This window comes from Bos grunniens, chromosome 4, assembly GCF_055505025.1.
Source record: "Bos grunniens cultivar Pamir isolate PY7600 chromosome 4, Bosgru_T2T1.0, whole genome shotgun sequence".
Classification (NCBI taxonomy): domain Eukaryota; kingdom Metazoa; phylum Chordata; class Mammalia; order Artiodactyla; family Bovidae; genus Bos; species Bos grunniens.
Genome location: NC_141168.1, coordinates 80,374,112 through 80,394,958, shown reverse-complemented (window position 1 = coordinate 80,394,958; position 20,847 = coordinate 80,374,112). Strand labels below are relative to the sequence as shown.

The 20,847-nt window shown below is 36.6% G+C and overlaps 1 protein-coding gene across 2 annotated transcripts in view; it reads left to right on the top strand.

Moving 5' to 3' along the window:
• The first annotated feature begins 15,586 nt into the window (after positions 1-15,586).
• Positions 15,587-20,847, top strand: part of SEMA3C (semaphorin 3C) — a 207,633-nt gene continuing 202,372 nt past the window's right edge. Inside the window, exons 1-2 of one of the 2 annotated variants that reach the window (XM_086397157.1) lie at positions 15,587-15,806; positions 17,836-17,948. In XM_086397157.1, coding sequence (XP_086253283.1) covers positions 17,846-17,948 — 103 coding nt within the window. In that variant the 5' untranslated portion in view covers positions 15,587-15,806; positions 17,836-17,845. Of the gene's footprint in view, positions 15,807-17,807; positions 17,949-20,847 lie in introns of both variants that reach the window. The other variant, XM_086397158.1, reaches the window with a different exon arrangement.

Below are 20,847 nucleotides of genomic sequence, written 5' to 3'. Positions count from 1 at the left end.
TACATTACTATGATACATTTATCAAAACTAAAAAACTGACATCAGTGCATTGCTGTTAACTGAACTCTAGACTTTATTTGGATTTCACCAAGATTTTCATAAACATCATCTTTATATTTCAGATTCAAGGTAGCACATTGCATTTAGTTGTCAGGCCTCCCCAGTCTTCTTTGGTTTGTGGCAGTTTCCCTGTCTTTGTTTTTATAACTTTGACGGTCTTTAAGAGCACTGGTCAGGTATTCTGCATAATGTCTTCTCATCTTGGTTTATCTGTTGTTTAATGACAATTCGACTGAGGCTAAAGGTTTTAGAAAGATACAACAGAGATGAAGAGTCCCTGTCTTCACACCATATCAGAAGTACATGCTATCTAGATTACATCATTCATGGCATTATTCTTTTAGGGTTAAGGTAGTGTTTTCTATGTTTCTCCACTGTACACTCTATTTCTCCTTTTGATGTTCTGTTCTTTGAAAGTAAACTATTAGGTCTCAGTTCAGTTCAGTCGTTCAGTCATGTCCAACCTTTTGCAACTTCATGAATCGCAGCACGCCAGGCCTCCCTGTCCATCACCAACTCCCAGAGTTCACTCAAACTCACGTCCATCGAGTCGGTGATGCCATCCAGCCATCTCATCCTCTGTTGTCCCCTTTTCCTCCTGCCCCCAATCCCTCCCAACATCAGAGTCTTTTCCAATGAATCAACTCTTCACATGAGGTGGCCAAAGTACTGGAGTTTCAGCTTTAGCATCATTCCTTCCAAAGAACACCCAGGACTGATCTCCTTTAGGGTAGACTGGTTGGATCTCCTTGCAATCCAAAGGACTCTCAAGAGTCTTCTCCAACACCACAGTTTAAAAGCATCAACTTCGGCACTCAGCTTTCTTCGCAGTCCAACTTTCACATCCATACATGACTACTGGAAAAACCATAGCCTTGACTAGATGGACCATTGTCAGCAAAGTAATGTCTCTGCTTTTGAATATGCTATCTAGGTTAGTCATAACTTTCCGTCCAAGGAGTATGCGTCTTTTAGTTTCATGGCTGCAATCACCATCTGCAGTGATTTTGGAGCACAAAAAAATAAAGTCTGACACTGTTTCCACTGTTTCCCCTTCTATTTCCCATGAATTGATGGAACCAGATGCCATGATCTTCATTTTCTGAATGTTGGTTGGGCTTTAAGCCAACTTTTTCACTCTTCTCTTTCACTTTCATCAAGAGGCTTTTTAGTTCCTCTTCACTTTCTGCCATAAGGGTGGTGTCATCTGCGTATCTGAGGTTATTGATATTTCTCCAGCAATCTTGATTCCAGCTTGTACTTCTTCCAGCCCAGCATTTCTCATGATTGACTCTGCATATAAGTTAAATAAGCAGGGTGACAATATACAGCCTTGATGTGCTCCTTTTCTTATTTAGTCCAGCCTTAACTTAGGATAGGGACAGGAATTAGTTTACCTCTTGTAGCATGGAGTATCTACACATATTATTTGGAATTCTTCTGGGAAGAAACATTTATTTATTTATTCAGTCATTTATTTATATCAGCATGAACTCATGTATACTTATTTTATAGTTTAGTTTATAACCCAGCTATTTGGACTTCCCAGGTGGCGCTAGTGGTAAAGAATCTATCTGCCTATGCAGGAGATGTGGGTTCGATTCCTGGATCAGGAACATCCTCGAGTAGGAAATAGCACGTCACTCCAGTATTCTTGCCTGGAAAATTCCATGGGCAGAGGAGCCTGGCAGGCTATCGTCCATGAGGCCGCAAAGAGTGGGACATGACTGAATGACTGAGTACACACACACCATGTTATTAATTTTATTGCTCAAATTATTCTAGTTTAAGCCATTGGGAACTCTTTTAAGTTAGTCATGTCTCTTTGAAGTATCTCCATCCTTTCATTTTTGAACATTTCCTTTTCTTTGGAACTATAAGATGATTTGGGTTTATTTATTTTTTTAACCCTGATCCTAGAATCAGCTATTTCTCCAAGGATCCATGGTACCATTTTATTGGAAAATAATGTTTTGAAGCCAAGATCTAGGTCTTGGATGTGCTTGCAGTTACTGTGTGTTATTGCTTATCAATGTATATAGCTAGGTGATACACACACACGCACACACACACACACACATATATATATATACCAACTATAACCCTTGAGGATATATACATTAGGGATCTCCAGAAAAATAGAACTAGTAGCGTGTGTGTATCATAGAAAGAGATTTACTTTAAAGAATTGGCTCATGCAGTTAATGTGGACTGACAAATACAAAATCTGCAAGATGGCCCAGCAGGCAGAAGACTCAGAGAAGAACCAGTGTTGCAGTTTACTAGCAGTGGTCATCTGCTGCAGAGTTCTTTCTTGCTCAAAGGATGACAGTCTTTGTTCTATTCAGGCTTTCAACTGATTGGATGAGTCCCACCCATTTTATGGAGAGCAATCAGCTTTACTCACAGTCCACTGATTTAAATATTAATTTCATCCAAAAACATTCTCAGAGAAACATCCAGAATAATATCTGGCCAAATATCTAAGCACAGTTGTCCAGTCACGTTGACCTATAAAGTTAGTCATCTTGCATATGTATCTATAACTGCTTCTGTTTCCATACATATTTTTATGTATTTATATGACTGGTGCGTTACCATCCATGGGGTTACAAAGAGTCAGACAAGACTTAGCTACTCAACAACAACAACAAATATAAGTTTGTTGTGATAGTTCTGACTCTTAGCCAGTCTCAATGATATTTTTGTAAATATGTCTTAATTTTTTAGCTAAATATTTAAGACATGAAACATCTTGACTTTCATTAATAAATGTGAAATTGAGAATTTTATGTTATATGTAATTAGAAAATGTTTGAAATTAGTGAAGCAGAGAAATAATCAATGACTCCTAATACATGTTAGATATTTAATATTTTTTTATTTTGCTTAAACTATACAATTATGGGAGGGAAACATCATTGATAGAATTGTTAAAGTCAGAAATCTTCAGCTCAGGGAGAAGAGAACTTGTCTAAATCCTCACAGAATGTTAATTTATAACAAACAGTATAATTCAGAGGAAAGAAGATGGAACGGTGCAAGGAGCAGGAACCAAAAATTAGTTAACATTAAATTTCTGCTATAACAAAGTGCCTCAAACTGGACCATTTAAAAATGACAGAAATTATTCTGTCACAGTTGTGAGGTTATGAGTCCAAAATCAAGGTGTTGAGAGTTCCACGTTTCCTCTGGACTCTCTATACGAAAATCCTTCCTTGTTCCTTTCAGTTTCTGGTAGCTCCAGGTGCTCCTTGGTTTGTGGTAATGTAACTCCAATCTGTCACCATAATTCATATGACCTTCTTTTTTTAAAGACACTAGTCATATTGGATTAAGGACCCACTCCAATGACCTCCTTCCAACTTATCTTTGCAAGGACCCTATTTCCAAATAAGATCACATTCACAAGTATGAGGGTTAATACCAGCATATCATTTTGAGGGGTACAGTTCAATCCACAGTTCCTCCCAAGTAATGCTGACATAATTTAAAAAAGCACTGAAACTATAGTCAGGACAATGTGATCATGACTTACATAGAGAAAAGATGTCCAACAGGATGTAGCAGGGCCAGACAGTGATGACCTAAGGGAGGTGGAAAGGAATGTAGATTCCTGAGTACTACATAGTGTTACTCCTGTTTTCATTCAGATTTATTCCCTTGCTTAGCTTTCCTTGTTTTTAAATCTTAGGTAAAGATTATAAAGTAAGATATGCTGAAGTAACACGCTGTAAATGCTAACAGAGCTATTCCTTGCAAAATGCAAACTTACTTCATACAGCTTTCTGTTAGAAAGTATCACCATTTACCTGGACTTCCAACCTTCTTTGGCATTGTGCACAGCAACACTTTGTTTCCTTAGAGACATCCATATATAATAGCAGACAGGGAGGTTTTGACTCAAAAGTAGAAGAGAAAAGAGACAAGGTACCTGACTGTAAGAGCGTTAAACATTTCAAGAAATGCTTTTATACTAGTGGAGGACCTTCTTTGGGTTAAACTATTATATAAATTGACAAGTTGAGTAAAATATGGATCATCTACGTGACTCGATTAATTACCAGGTTGAAATCTGAGAAAAGTAGATTTATACTTAAATCTATGCCAATCTGTGATTTTGTATCATAACTTAAAAATAGTGAAACTGAGCAGTGAACGGGTTATTTTTTCTAAGTCTAAATATGAGGAAAATGCTAAACTTTAAAAGTAAAGCACATTTGTTTGCCCTTCAAAATCTGAAAAGATAAAATCATAACACATGCAAAAACTTCGCTGAATATTAGCCAGTGAATTGTTGAAGCAGTCAGTGTTTAAAATATTGCTAAAGGCTACTTTCTCTCCTATAAGTAAATTATTGTGTTTCAATTTGCAGATACTCTCATCATGTTTTGGTTTCACTCAAATAATAATCCTAAAATAATTTAAAAAATCTGATAAGGGAGGAAATGCAAAAAAAAAAAAAAATAATGGAACATTTTGGAGTTAAGAGTGCCTTAAATGAAAATGAAAGACTATAAGAATCAAACATTCATATTTCGTATAAAAGTGATATACAACCAAATCATACCCCAGGGTATCAGGGTATGTATGTGCATATCATGTTAAAGTATATACAGAACATAAAGTCCATGGAGAAATAATATATTGTGACCAAGAGCTTATGCACACTCAAGAGACTTAGAGTGAAAGTGAAAGTCTCTCAGTCATGTCTGACTCTTTGTAACCCCATGCGTAGTCCATGGAATTCTCCAGACCAGAATACTGGAGTAGGTAGTTGTTCCCTTCTCCAGGGGATGTTTCTGACCCAGGAATCGAACCAGGGTCTCCTGTATTACAGGTGGGTTCTTTACCAGCTGTGTTACCAGGGGAGCTCCCAAGAGAGACTTAAATGGAAGTCAAATAATGAAATATTTCCTAATATCAAAAATTGTTGCCTTTTAGAAACCTTAACAGTTGGTCTATATATTAAATAATGAAATATTTCTTATGTTAAAAATTGTTGCCTTTTAGAAACCTTTATATTTGGTCTAGTCGGACATGACTGAAGCGACTTAGCAGCAGCAGCAGCAGCATACATACATCCATAGACAAAAGACAGCATCAATAATTGGATGAAAGTTCTAATTTGTATTTTCAAAACTGAGGTGATACCTTCAGTATACCTATGTACTAATAGAATTATATTATCTTTTAGTGTTTATTCTTAAACTGTAGATCCAGAGTCAGAATATTCCTAGAAACTTTTAATATTTCTTCAAAATATATGGGTATGTATGGGGATAGGGGAGGTGGTATTTTTAACTCCAGGAAAATAAATAGTTCATTCTGAAAAGAAAAGTTCTCCATATAAAAATCTTACAATGTAATGAATTTTCTGGGGTTACAGGTGCATATTTATACTTTCTAAGGGATCGATAGAAAAATATCCAACACTAGCACTTAATTCTATGGCTGGAGTTCAATGTCTCTCAATAAGATTTTATAAAAAGAAACTTTTGTACATTTTATAACATTTTATAAAAGTTTTATAAAATCTTTGAAGTTTATAAAATTTATCTTTTATAAAAATTTCATATTTTCTATTATGAAAAATACAGGAAGTACAAATGCTTTTTTTTTCCTAGCTGATATGAATTTGCTGTAGATAAATAAAAATAATATACCATGTGTTCCTGAAATAATATGCTTATAATTATAAATGTTTTACATTAGTTTACTCATCATAGAATTTTATTTTTAATTAATTAATTATGGGTGTGCTGGGTCTTTGTTGCTGCATGCAGGCTTTCTTTAATTGTGGTGCATGCACTTCTCATTATGGTGACTTCAGCAATTTGTGGCTCACAGATTATAGAGGGAGGGCTTAGCAGTTGTGCTGCGAAGGCTTAGTTGCCTTGCAGCATGTGGAATCTTCCCAGAGCAGGAATCAAACCTGTGTCCCTACGTTGGCAAGTGGATTCTTAAGCACTACACTATCAGGAAGACCCTTCACAGAATTTTAAAACTGAATTGGTATTATTGGTGTTATTTTTTATAGCTCTTAATTTAAACCATAGATATTTTCTGAAAATATATATGCTTTTAACATGAATGCCAACTAAATAAAATTTTTGAATAGATTGAAGAACCCTTTGATAAAGTAAGTTTTTAAAACTCATGCTACTATTACAGCATTAGATAATCCAAGATATTTAATATATATTTTGTTAAATGATATATATTTAAAAGTAATGAAATTGGGATGAAATCTACAGAATATGAAAATAAAATTTGTAGGAAGTTTAAATCTTAAAATATTGTATTCTTGTTGCTTCAAATTAAGACCTTGGTAGAAGAAAGCTTAAATGAAACAACTCTAGAGTAAAACATGAGAAAAAACAAAATTATATTCAGTTATTGGAAATAGATATTTTTTTCCCTTTCTATGTCAAGAATTGCTGCTACTAAGTTCTTTTTAATCACGTATGCTGTTATTTTTATGTTTAATGTGATAGGAGTTTCCCAGAACCTTGTTTTAAATTTTAAACAGAGAACTCAAAACATGTTTTCTGAATTTTAATTTTAAACCTCAAAGTTTAAAATTTGAATTAATTCATAGCACATGTTCTTATAGCAGTTGATTATCAAGAATGAAGCCAACTCAAATGTTCTCACAGATTTTACAAACTCAAATTAAAATTCAAATACAGCCTGAAGAGGAAAATACAAACATAATTACCTTTGGGAGTAAAGTTATGAACCTTGGAAAGTAGTTACTTAAAAAGTCAGTAAGAAACTCTATGTATTGAAATGAAACACTATTAGTAACAATAAAATATATTGTTTAGGCTTCTTCAGGTCCACAAAACATTACTGAAAGAAAAGTTTGATGGATGGTATGGGGAGGGAGGAGGGAGGTGGGTTCAGGATGGGGAACACATGTATACCTGTGGCGGATTCATTTTGATATTTGGCAAAACTAATACAATTATGTAAAGTTTAAAAATAAAATAAAATTAAAAAAAAAAGAAAAGTTTGATGTAGTTAATTGAGCAACCATTTATCAAGCAGTCACTGTGTGCCGACTTGGCTTTGCTCCCGGCTACAAAAGGTCTAGAGGTCTATGTCCTGTCCTGTGGCAGTGGAGTTAGTGGAGAAAATTTTCACGTGATGGTAACATAAAATATACAGCAGAGACTTCCCTGGTCGCCCAATAGTTAAGAATCTGCCTGCCAGTGCCAGGGACACGGGTTCGATATCTGGTCTGGGACGATCCCACATGCTGCAGAGCAACTCAGCCCCTGCGCCACAACTACCGAAGCCCACGCCCATAGAGCCTACGCCCATAGAGCCCGTGCTTCACAGAAAGAGAAGCCACTGCAGTGAGAAGCTTCCACACCGCAAGGAAGAGCAGCCCGCTCTCACCCCAACTAGAAGAAAGGCAGCACCGCAACAGAGACTCAGCACAGTCCAAAAAACAAATACATATTTTTTTAAAGTATACAGCAGAGGGATAAACAAATTTATGGTAATAATGAGAGAGAAGGTGTTATCATACATTATAATATCTAATTAACCATCAAGCTAACAGTAGTTGGTATAATTCTCATTTTAAAAATAATAAAAATAAAACTGGAAATCACACAATACTCAAAATAGTAAGTTAATGTATCAATAATATAAATAAAAATCTCTTTGACATCAAAATTGATATTGTTATCATTTTATGTATAATATCCAAGGCTTCACTAATGTTTGCCTAGGATTGTAGGAGTGTTCTATGGAGAGGATTTGAGGTAAGTCTCAATGAATGAGAAAGAATTTGCCAAGTGGGTGAGATGGAGGAGAACAGAGGAAATGGCATGTGAAAACCAGAAAAGGTGACGAGGTACAGTATGGCCAAATAATTGTAAGGCGAGGCATTTGATACATAGAAGTTTAAGGAGCAAGGGGAAGGAATAGGTGAGAGGGGAATGCAGGATTATCTTGGACCAGTCAGTGAAAGGGAATGTCTGAGCCATGAAAATAAGCTGGAACATTATCCCCAGTGAATGAACAAAAGACTATTCAGAAACCCTGGTGACAACTGGCGTAACAGGTAACCTGTAACTTGCTTGCCATTTAAAAATCAGGTTTGACCTTCCTTATATCACTGAACCTCATGTTACTTAGGCTTGAATTCACTGTGCAGATTTGTTTCTGGATTGGCTTTTACTGTATTTACACAAGTAACAAACTAGACTTAAAGGAAGAGAACTAATTTGTTAATATATAACTATAAATGTGTTTGGAGAGATGATAAATTATTCAGGAATTTTGTTTCATAATTGTGTGGTCCTTTACCTAGTCAATTTATTATTAATTCCTTCTTCTACCTATATTTCCTGAAATACTTCTCCATTTATATTTCAAGGCTGTTCATTAATCATCACAGTTCTAGCTATTCTATAAATGCACAGGAGAAATACATAGTGATTTTGCTTGGAAACTTCCTATAATTTCATGGTGATAATAAAACATCTGAATTTATAATTCAGATGTGTGAGATAAAGTGTTTAGTATCCAAGAAAAACAAAAAACTTCTTCAGGACCTAAATAGCCTAGGAGGAAAGGTAAAGTTTTCCACTTCTTACTGCTTACTGGACTGAACCAATATACTAACAGTAGTGAGAAGTGGACTCTGAAACAGGAAGATCTGAATTCACTGCATAGAGACAGGCCCCAAGTAAGAGCAGCTGACTCAGTTTTTTGCACTGGCTTTCTGTTTGCGTAATGTAAGCACTTATATTTTCTTTTTACGACCATTAAGGAGTTTAAAAGAACTAGTCTTTGTAAAATATCTATTAAATAACATGTGCGTATGTGCTAAGTTGCTTCAGTCGTGTCTGATTCTTTGTGACCCCCGGGACTGTAGTCTGCTAAGCTTCTCTGTCCACTGAATTCTCCAGGCAAGTATACTGGAGTGGGTTACTATGCCCTCCTCCAGGGAGTCTTCCCAAACCAGGGATTGAACCCACATCTCTTATATCTCCTGCATTAGCAGGCCGGTTCTTTGCCACTAGGACCACCCGGGAAGCTCATTAAATAACATATTCTCTTCTAAATCATACTCCTTTTTCTGGTCTAAAATTCAACAAGCCCATTGCAATGGATACAATCCATCAAAGAAAAGCTATTTTGCTGAAATGTACCCCAAAGTTGCATATCTTATGTCACATTTTTTTTTAAAAAATGAAAATTCTTTATCTGCTTTAAAGTTTTTAAATGCCACTTGAAATGTCAAAGCACTAAGTACCATGACTAAAATTAATAAGTAGTTGATGCTTTTTAAATTTATTGCACAGCCTTCTCTATCTCCCAGAGATCAGTGGTAGAGAAGATGACTTTGTCATGTAATTTTCATTATGAAACTGCCTTTGTTAGGATGTAAAAGTTGTTTATACAATTTAATATTCTACTTTCTAATCAACCACTTAAGGTTCATGAAGAATAGAAAAGTAGTAAAATTAGAAGATAACGTGGAAAAGGCCTTTGACTAGGTTAAAAAACTGTAGATGGGAATCAGCTATAACTAACAATCCTGAACTCATTGCTCCAGTTGGTAATTATTTTTGAGCCTTGTTACACACATCCGACAATCAGAGGTACTCACATAGGCCTCTTGTAGCTCTCCTGTGAGAACATGTGGGAAAGAGTTTTATACTGCCAGATAGAGAAACAGAGCTCAGGATACAATAGATCTAGCAAAGCGGTTTGCCTTTCTTAAGCAAAGTCTGATGGTGTGTGTGTGTGTGTGCATATATTCAATTAGCAAACTATTTATTAAGGAACTATCATTTACTTTGCAACTGCAGTTGTTGTTGTTGCTCAGTCGCTAAGTCCTGTCTGACTCTTTGCAACCCCATGAACTGCATCTTGTCAGGCTTCCTGGTCCATCACCAACTCCCAGAGCTTGCTCAAACTCATGTCCATTGAGTCAGTGATGCCATCCAACCATCTCATCCTCTGTCGTCCCCTTGTCCTCCTGCCCGCAATCTTTCCCAGCATCAGGGTCTTTTTCAGGGAGTCAGCTCTTTGCATCAGGTGGCCAAAATTTTGGAGCTTCATCTTCACCATCAGTCCTTCCAATAAATATTCAGTATTGATTTCCTTCAGGATTGACTGGTTTGATCTCCTTGCTGTCCAAGGGACTCTCAACAGTCTTCTCCAGCACCACAGTTTGAAAGCATCAGTTCTTTGGCACTCAGCCTTCTTTACAGTCCAACTCACATCCATACATGACTACTGGAAAAAGCATAGCTTTGACTAGACAGAACTTTGTTAGCAAAGTGATATCTCTGCTTTTTAATACACTATCTAGGTTTTTCATAACTTCTTCCAAGGAGCAACCGTCTTTTAATTTCGTGGCTGCAATCACCATCTACAGTGATTTTGGAGTCCAAGAAAATGAAATCTGTCACTGTTTCCACTTTTTTCCCATCTATTGTCATGAAGTGATGGGACCAGATGTCATGATCTTAGTTTTTTGAATGTTGAATTTTAAGCCAGCTTTTTAACTTTCCTCTTTCACCTTCCTCAAGAGACTCTTTAGTTTCTCTTCACTTTCTGCCATGAACAGAATGAAAACGCAACTGCAGTTGTTTATAGTTGATCCTGAAGACAGATACTACTCCCCTCATGAAGTTTCCCATGAAATATTCCTATAAGGACAAAACAAATGCAGAATTCACATTTTACCCCTGTGATGATAATATGAGTGACCACAGTACTCTTTTACAAGCTTGTCATGTGCACATAAAAAATAAAATCACTAACAGACTCTTACTACTGAAATTCCTTACCATTCTACTTCTGTTTGAAATACAGTAATATATAGACAGGGACATTCCCTGGTGGCTTAGAGGGTAAAGCATCTGCCTGCAATGCAGGAGACCTGGGTTTGATCCCTGGATCGGGAAGATCCCCTGGAGAAGGAAATGGCAACCCACTCCAGTATTCTTGCTTGGAAAATCCCACGGACAGAGGAGCCTGGTAGGCTACAGTCCAAGACATTAGAGAGAACATACTTTATTTTGGCTGAGTTGGGAAATATAGAACTTTATTGTGTATGAACAATTTAAAAGTATTTAAAGTAATGCTGAACTAGATTTCACATTTTACAAAATCTTATACATCCACCTGCTATAAAATTACACAGGCAAAAAGGTGCAAAAAAGCAGCAATTTCTTTCTGGCAGTTTCTCTCTCCAGAGCAAACCACTATCACCAGTTTATTTTATTTAATGCCAGGAACTTTACAAGTTGAGAAGCCTAGGGTTTAGAACACATCAAAAGAGAAAGAGATCAAGGGTCAGGGATATAGATTAGCAATGGGTTAAGAATGAAAGTAGAGATACACTCATTGTATTGAAAAATAAGGAATGATTTTAATGGAGGAAATACTAAAGCCTATTAACCATGCAGATAGCAATTCCGCACACCTATTTCTAGACCAAACCTGTTTGACTGGCTTGGTCTCAGAACAACTAAGGCAACCAAAAGAGAATGCTGATGTGAACAAAGTCAATAACCGTTTGCAGTACAAACGTTCTAAAGATATGGTTCGGGAGATTTAAAATGCTATCATCTAGAATTTGAGCAAATGAGGAAGTTAGGAGGCAGGAAAGTCAAAGAGGAGAAGAGAATTAGAGAAGGGAGGAAACATACAATAATAACTCACATTGAAAAAAATTAGACAAGTCATTCATGCCAGAGTTTCTCTTTCTAGTCCAGTGTTTACTATCCATGAGACTTTGGGCTAACCTTCTCTGTTCTCATGTGTAAAATAGTAATTTCATTCAGGAATGCTGTTCATATAGTATGCAAAATTACTAGAATATACATGATCCATCTTCTCCTGTGACAAATATTAAATATAATTAATAAGAGGAGAACTTTCAATCTCTTAAGGATTGAGATTCCTGAAGTAAAGTTTATTCATATAGTTCATCTGTATGGTGGGGAAAACCTGAAAATAATCTTTCTTTAAATTTAAAATAATGGATTTCATAGCTATACAGCTAATAAAGAAAATATGGGTACATTACTCAAAATCAGTCCAAGAATTTAAATTTAGGACCACCAAAAATATAAAAAATAAACAAAGGTCACTATACTTTATTAGGAAAACTTCAGTGTACAGGTGTCTATAACATCATTCCTTTAACATCTCAATGAGAGCAATTTTAGTATTTTAACTTGGATTTTTTTTTCCCAAAAACATTTTGATGAGGGTAAACTTTGTAATTAGTAGCCTAGGAATTTAATAGTGTCATTACTCCTGTAAATCCTTGTAGTGTTCACCTTTCTGAAACTAGCTTAATTGATTGTGTTAAAGTATTTGTCACTGAGTCACGTCCGACTCTTTGTGATCCCATGAACTGTAGCCTACCAGGTCCCTCTCTCCATGGAATTCTCCAGGCAAGAATACTGGAGTCAGTAGCCATTCCTTTCTTCCGGGGTCTTCCCCTCCCAAGGACAAAACTAGGGTCTCCTGCATTGCAGGCAGATACTTTACCATCTGAGACATGAGGGAAGGCCCTCAATTAGCTCAAGTTATTTCCCACCTATGAGGACAGGGTCAAAAACTGCATCCAAGAAAAGTGGCACTGGCCAGCAGTGTTTCTTATATAAGTCCTGTCAAGGTTTTTTAGGCTTCTAAGTAGTTTGGGAAAAGAGGGGCAGAGATAAATCTTATTATGGTCACCTATTGACCCTCTTAAAATTTCACTATATGGCCCAAGTTTCAGTCAAACATGAGAAGTAATTGTGTCCTTGTGCTTGAATCTGACTTGACTAATGCCTATCAATATTTTCATGACTCATTTTGAGGTGTGGTCAATGGTAAATGTCTGAGTCCTGCGCAAATACTATTAATGTCTCAGTACTGGGCAAATACTGTTCAGTTAAATACACTGAAAGAAGTTTATTCAGCAAAGAAAGAGAGAATCATAGAACAAGTTTCATAGACTGGTTAAATATAAGCTATTTGTCATACCCTCTTAAAGCCTTTTGAAAAATTGAGATGATTCTTGCAGCTTTGGTAAAGTGAGTTTGGTAGTAAATTTGGCATGCATTCCACCTTGCATTTCTTTATCTTGGTTCCCTGTGTAAATATATTCTACTTTGCATAGGTTTACAGATTGCTACTGCTAAGTCGCTTCAGTCGTGTCTGACTCTGTGCAACCCCATAGACGGCAGCCCACCAGGCTTCCCCGTCCCTGGGTTTACAGATTAATCAGTGTCTAATGGGGCTTCTCTGGTGGCTCAGCGGTAAAGAATCTGCCTGTAATATAGGAGATCTGGGTTTGATCCCTGGAGGAGGGCGTGGCAACCCACTGCAGTATTCTTGTCTGGAGAATCCCGAGGACAGAGGAGCCTGGTGAGCTGTAGTCCATAGCGTCACACATAGTCCGACACGACTAAAGCGACTAAGCAACTGCAGCAGCAAGTGTCTAATGACTCCACATTTTGAAATTAAGGATTATACAGTTTGTTAATGCTCACTGCATTCTTCTTGCTAATGATTTATTCTTTCCCTCCCTGATTTACAAATGCTGAAGGATATATACAAATGCATCAGTAGGAAAGTAATAGTGATCACTATAACTCGGATCTTAATCAGTTTCAGAAGTATTTCAGAGAAAACCACGCATAGTGTTTACTCATGTTTACATCTGGTTTCTAATACTGTCAGATGTTTTGTCAGTTAAATTCATTATTACAGACATGTCAAGGAGCTGCTCACATTTTTATTTCACTAATTATCGCAAAAATTATTTAATTGTATTAGATTTTTTTAAAAGAACAGATCTACTTAATTTGAAATTTATTTCATAAACATAGTTTGTGTCTGAAGATAATATTGGCCATGGTATATAATTTTTGAATACAAGTTTGCATTCTTTTTTTTTATTTTTTTTTATTTATTTATTTTTTTGCCATGAAGATTTGTACCTATATTTTCTTTTTTTTTTATTTTTTTATTCTTCCAATTTTATTTTATTTTTAAACTTTACATAATTGTATTAGTTTTGCCAAATATCAAAATGAATCCGCCACAGGTATACATGTGTTCCCCATCCCGAACCCTCCTCCCTCCTCCCTCCCCATACCATCCCTCTGGGCCGTCCCAGTGCACCAGCCCCAAGCATCCAGCATCATGCATTGAACCTGGACTGGCAACTCGTTTCCTACATGATATTTTACATGTTTCATTGCCATTCTCCCAAATCTTCCCACCCTCTCCCTCTCCCACAGAGTCCATAAGACTGTTCTATACATCAGTGTCTCTTTGGCATAATCCCTTCGTATCTCACTGCACAGAAAAAGTTAGCGCCATAACATGTCTACATAAGAAGCGGTGCTTAGATACATGAAAGATGTGTCTTAATCGCTTCTTCTCTTCCTCCTAGTGAGATTTAGCTCAGCTGTCCCACTCCATCAAAGATTTTTCACTCTCAGAAGTATTTTCTATGATAGTTTATAAGAATTTAGTGATCTAACTTACTTCATAAAGAAAATTATGAGAAACACGGGTGGAGAAATTACACTCCATGTTCTCTCTGTATAGTGACATCTACTGGGCTGTAGCTCACAGTGATTTTTAAGCAAGTACCTGCTCATTTTATGGAGGTGGAAGCTCATTTCTCCCCAAGTACAAATATCTAATTAATTGTGATCCAGAGAAATAATTCTCACTTAAACATCAACGTTAGTTCCAGAATTTAACAAGGTTACCTGAAGGTAGTGCTGGAAATATATACCCTTGATGTCTAGATTCATAAACCTCTGTTGGCATAATTCAAAACAGGCTTCCTCTACACAACTGTGAAATAATTTCTTATAACTATGTTTTGGGAGTATCCCGGAAAGTAGGGTATTGTATATGAGTGACCGTGGAGAGGTCGACAAAGTTACTACTTTGGGGACATTAAGGAAGCACAGTAGGAAACAATACCCATTAAAAGGATAAACTTCTGCGATGAGACTGTTTTATGTAGACCGGTTTTAGAAAACGTTCCACAGGGAAAGGACGAGACTCATGCCTTTTAAAAACCCATCTATTTGCCTTAAAAGGATGCTGTGATCCTTTTCTAGCAAAAACTGCTTTGCACTTTGATAGTTAAGGCCAAGCTTAATCCTGAATGCCTTCCCAGAGCAGCCGGTAACAAACAAAAACCTTGGAACACACCCTGTAAGTTGCTCACTCCACCGCGGAGTGAGAAAGGAGCAGAGTTGTTTAGTTGGCCCCCTAGCCTGCTGCAGCACATTCCTGTATCTCGAGGGCAGCCTGTCCTGGGGTCGGCCCCGCCCTGGCGGCTCCCTGCCACCCTCTCGCGGGCGCGCTCTGGGTGGGGCCTCGCGGCCGGTGGAGATGCGGCGGAGTTTGTTGGGCGGGTGATGTGAGCTGGCTGGGCGGCGCGCCGGGGCAGCCGGAGCCGTGCGCCGCGTAGCTGTAATCGGACACCCGAGCGCTCGCCCCTTGCGCCGGCCACTTTCCATTCACTCCCGAGTGCTTGATTGAGCGACGCGGAGCAGGGCTCCGGGTGCCGCGCCGCTGCAACGCTGAGGATTCCTTTACAAAGGAACTCAGAAGGCAGGAAAGAAAGAATTTCATCGCTGGGACGCCCTAGAAATTACGGTCTTTGGGGGAAAGGGCTAGAAACGAGGATCCAAACCTGTAGCACATTGACGACTTTTCCGCGCTGATCTCTTTCCACCTCGGTAAGCTGGATTCGTTGTTTTCAGCATTACAAATTTAGCAAAATACAACTTTGGATCTGTGTATAGACTTTTCACACATCCGTGTTCTCAAATATGGATATTTTCTTAAGAGCGCATGTAGTTTGTCATGGAAGTGTTTCCCTTGCAGAGAGCCTGGCTGGAATTGCTTTTTTAGGTTATGACACCTGCGGAGAGTTTAAAGTTGAGTATCCCTGCCTTCTAAGGCAAAATTACTGGAGAGAATTTTATAAGAGGACTTTTATTACATGTTATTAGTGTTCAATCACAAGTGAAAACAGTAAGCATCGTGTCTTAAGTGTTTGAGTTAAAGGGAAGAAGTCATAAAATATGAGGGGCGGGGGCATGTATAAGATACTTGACTTTCCCTCACTTCTCATCTCTGGATGGCTTGAAATCACGTTGCTCTTTATACTCACTACACTTGACCTGTCATTTCATCTCCAATGTTATTTTTTGCAATTTGTGGCATATGTTGCTTTCATGGGGACATATCAAATAAGATATTGATAATAGCAGTATGTAAAAATGTGTAATTATTATCCTGCTTAATACAGAGGCAAAGTTTAGGCATATTTATATATTTGAGGGGGGGTGGTGGTGGTGGAATTTAACTATAAAGTCAACAAAACCAGGGAGCAAATTACGAAGGGAAAGTCACCCTATAAAATCGGTTTTCTTTCAAGTTAATTTAGGGATGACAAGGTGAAGAGGTTGTGGAAGCAGAAAGAAAGTGTTTCTTTTGAAAATTACGAACAGAAACATCTCTAGGGTTTCCTCCATCTGTGTGGTAAAAGAAGCATAGAATCTTTTTTTTTCCTACCTCTTATTTGTACCATCTAAGAAATCAATATAAGTTTTGTTTACATTTTGTTTACAGTGGCATGTTCAGTTTAATTGTTCCTTTGCTTCTGTATTACTGAAGTTTCTCTATTGCTTCTGTACTGTATTGTCAAATTTTAGTGGCATTTCTTTATAGCCACATACTATTGAAGATCAGTATTGTTGTAACCTGTAAAAATAAATTTATAGATTAAACTCTGTTGTGTCATCTCATTGTATAATTGTGTTAGACTCAAAATGATTTTTTTTTAATGGTCCTGAGTTTATTTTGCATATTGTGGCTACTGGAGCTCCTATAGATTTGATATTACACATTATGTGATCTCTGGTGTTCAGACATTAGTTAATAGCATGTATCAATTATATAGATATGGTTTTAAACAGTAGTACCTGTCTCTCTGATTTATCGTTTGAAATTTTGACAGCCCACTTTCTAGTTGATTTATTTTAAAAAACATTGAGGGATACATGGTTCACTGGATTGCTCACCACTAAGTCATTGGTTTGTATTTGGCACAAATTCATGATTACTTCATCTACATCATTTAACAGCTGTATGGTCATCTGTATAAACTGGCAGATAACTAATTCCAGTGATATAAGTGATCAGGAATTGAGCCCTGGTAGATTTTTGTGTAGAAATATCATTTCAGAGATGGTTACTCCAAAGAGCTAATGAGTGTGTGGAAGTGAAATTTTATGTGAGATTTTTCTACTGCTACTATTTTATGGTAGAAAGAGAAGTTTCCATCTGTTAATACCTATTGGCACCATTCTCAAGTCTTTTCAGTGTAATGTGTTTTTGTTGTTGTTGTTTAAAGAGAATAACAAGTTTAAATATTGGTTTTTCCTTTGGAAATTGACAACATTTTCCTGGCTGCTTTGTTTAATAGTCACATTATTTTGCTGGATGATGAAATAATTTCACTTTTAACAAAGACTTCCAGACACAAATGAAATCAAATCCAAATTTTCACATGTAAGACAGAAAGTCACAGCACCTCCTACTGTTTGCATGACTCTAAAAGTTCAGATAAGTGAATAAGGTGCTGTCTAGATCGCAGGTTTTGCGTGTTTGGTGGGTGTGTGCTCCTAAAATGTGAAGTAAAATATAACAAACTTATGATCTTTATTGTAAAGGTATTTTCCCTTGGATATTAACTTGCAGATCTGAAGAAATGGCATTCCAGGCAGTTTGCATCTTGGTTGGAGTATTTGTTTGTTCTACCTATGTGAAAGGATCGCCTCAGCCCCAAGCAAGAGTTTACTTAACATTTGATGGTAAGAAAGTTGATAAACAATCTGAGAAAAATGTTGAAGTCTTTTTTTTTTCTTAATGCAGATAAAAAAATTAGTAAAGAGAGTAAAATAATAATTGAGTATTGATTAGCATTAAAAAATGTCTACTGGATTGCTTTTTGGATGATGTGGCTGTTTTAAATTATTGATCAATAGACAAAACCCTCTATTTCATTTGTTTATGAAAACGTTTGAAATGGATTCTGCCCTTTTTGAAGTTTCTTCTGTGTTTACATGTACATGCATGAGGAGATGGTGAAGAATCCAAAGCCTAAGATCTTTAAGCTTAGTAGTCATTTAACTTTGATGAGGAACTGTGCAGGTTTAGTTATTGAAATTTTTTCTAATACATTTTGAGCCTTAAATTCAAGACTGGGTCTCTCCATATATTGTTCTAATGGTGTTCTTCTATTTCCATGAGGAGATCCTGAGGTTGGCAAACTCTCCTAATTAATTGAAAAGGACCTAAAATAATATGCTTTTGATTGCTGTTGTTTGCAAATTCTCTCTTCCAAATCTTAGGAAAATGAGTGTGATTTCAAATATTCACGAACATGAAAGGCTTATTAAGGTCCTCCAAGGGAATGGTTTGCCAAATGTGTGCATGAGCTTTAATGTATATAATTCAGAAGACTTGGAGATGGATGATTTTGGTTGTCACGTAACCCAAAATAATTGGACAGATGGAATAAGAGATGGATCAGGAAGAACATCTTGCCAGTCAGAGTCATTTATACTTTTATTGCTCCTTTCAGCTTTATCTCTGCATAAACGTTAGTGTCACTGGGCATATTTTCATTCATTTGAGAAATGGTATACTCTCAGGCCTTATATACCTGTGTGCCTTTGAAACTCTGTTATCTTGAATTTCAAACAGCAGTATGACTGACACTTATGAGTCAAATTTCCATCTATTTTCTTGTTTCTTAAATCACCAGTACTTTCCCCAGGGTCATCACAAGCACTGAAGGAGCCTTATATGGAACTTAGAGTGTATGAGCTTCTAATTGTTTCCTTAGCTTCTGAATTAGCCATTCCCCTCAAGAACCCATGGCTATCAAGTTTAGTTGGGAAGAAAAAAGACCTTTTGAAGTGTCTTGCTGGCTGCTTTCACCTCTTCTTCCAGGATGAAAACTGTGAATTGTTGTTTACTCACTAAGTTGTTTCTGACTTTTTGCAACCCCGTGGACTATAGCCCACAGGCTCCTCTGTCTGTGAGATTTCCCAGGCAAGAAGGCTGAAGTGGGTTGCCATTTCCTTCTTCAGGGAATCTTCCAGACCCAGGGATCGAACCTGCATCTCCTGCATTGCAGGTGGATTCTTTACCACTGAGCCACCAGGGAAGCCCTAGAGCTATGAATTATCCAATCAAGTAAAAAAATAAAGGCATTAAGGAGCAGTGCAATTCCCTCCCTGTTTTCTGTATTTCTCTCAGTGTGTAGGAAGATGACATGGCAACCCACTCCAGTATTCTTGCCTAGAGAATTCCGTGGACAGAAGAGCCTGGTGGGCTGCTGTCCACTGGGCCGCACAGAGTCGGACACAACTGAAGCGACTTAGCATGCATGCATGCATAGGAAGATGAAGTGATCACATAGATTAGGTATCTAAACCTGCTTTCTGTTACACTGAAACCAATTAAAAAATTTTAAACTGAAACTTAAGCTTGAACATATAACTGTTAAAAACAAGTGTGTCACTAGAGATAGTTCATCAAGTCTGTTTTTGAAAAGACAGTTGCATTTTATCTTTTAAAGAGGAAATTAAGTAATACAGTCTTTTAAAACCAGACTTCAGTATCTTATAGGATAATGACTACTGTTTACAACATGACTGGAAATTATGATGAACTTTTTAAAATAATGCGTATCTAAAATTTTAAGTGCTCTGAAATTTAAAAAAATCTTACAGAATAATACTTAATTTATAATATATGCAGAATACAGCATGATTAGATAAGCTAACTATCTGAAAATCTTATAATTCCTATTTTATTCTTCCCAAGAGTCTTAACTTGGAAATAACTAGATAGAATTCACTTAATTTGGATACTGTTTTAAAAAGATATATCAACAAGGATAATGAAATCCTGCAATTTCTAAATTAATAACAAAAAAAAAACCCTCCAAAAATTAACTATGTAATAGGAAAAGTATCTTGAGCAAAACCAGTTGTTTAAAATGTATAAATTTTAATCATTAGGTCATAGTAATTTTCTTAACTGATTTGACTATACCTGTTTGAAATCCTGTTCCAAATTTCTTATTACTTAAAGTGTCTCAGTGATCTTATTATGATTTGTCTGAGTATCACACTGAATAGGTTACTAAAGATATAGAATTTTTGTACAGGGTTGACATATATACTTTCTTTCATTTATTAATATTTTAAAATTTCTGAGTGACCCATTAGAAGAATCCTTTCAGTTTTGTCTTACTGTCCAGTTAAGAATCACAGGCAGTTTAAAGGTGTGTGAAATAAGAGATCTCTTCTCCCATACACATTCTATCCCTTCTTGTGGTGGTGGAGTGATGGAGTGATAGCATTTGGGAAACAGTGACCTTCAAATTTGCCTTCCCTGTTATCTAGCACAAGGTCACCTAGATGGTTATCACTCCTAGGGGAGAATATACTTCAGGTGTTATTAAGTAATTATGTGTGCTGGATACATCTTGAATGTTAAAAGAACTGTTATTCCTATTAGATACTGTGTTTCATAAAATTTTATGCCAAATAGCTTTTCAAATGAATAAAAAGTTCATGCAAATTATTTCTGTTTGAATTGAATTTTTCTTGAAAAAAACCAGTAGTTTATGGATTCATATTTCATAACATTATTGTCATATTCTTTCCAGAAAATCTTTAGGACCAATAAGGTTCA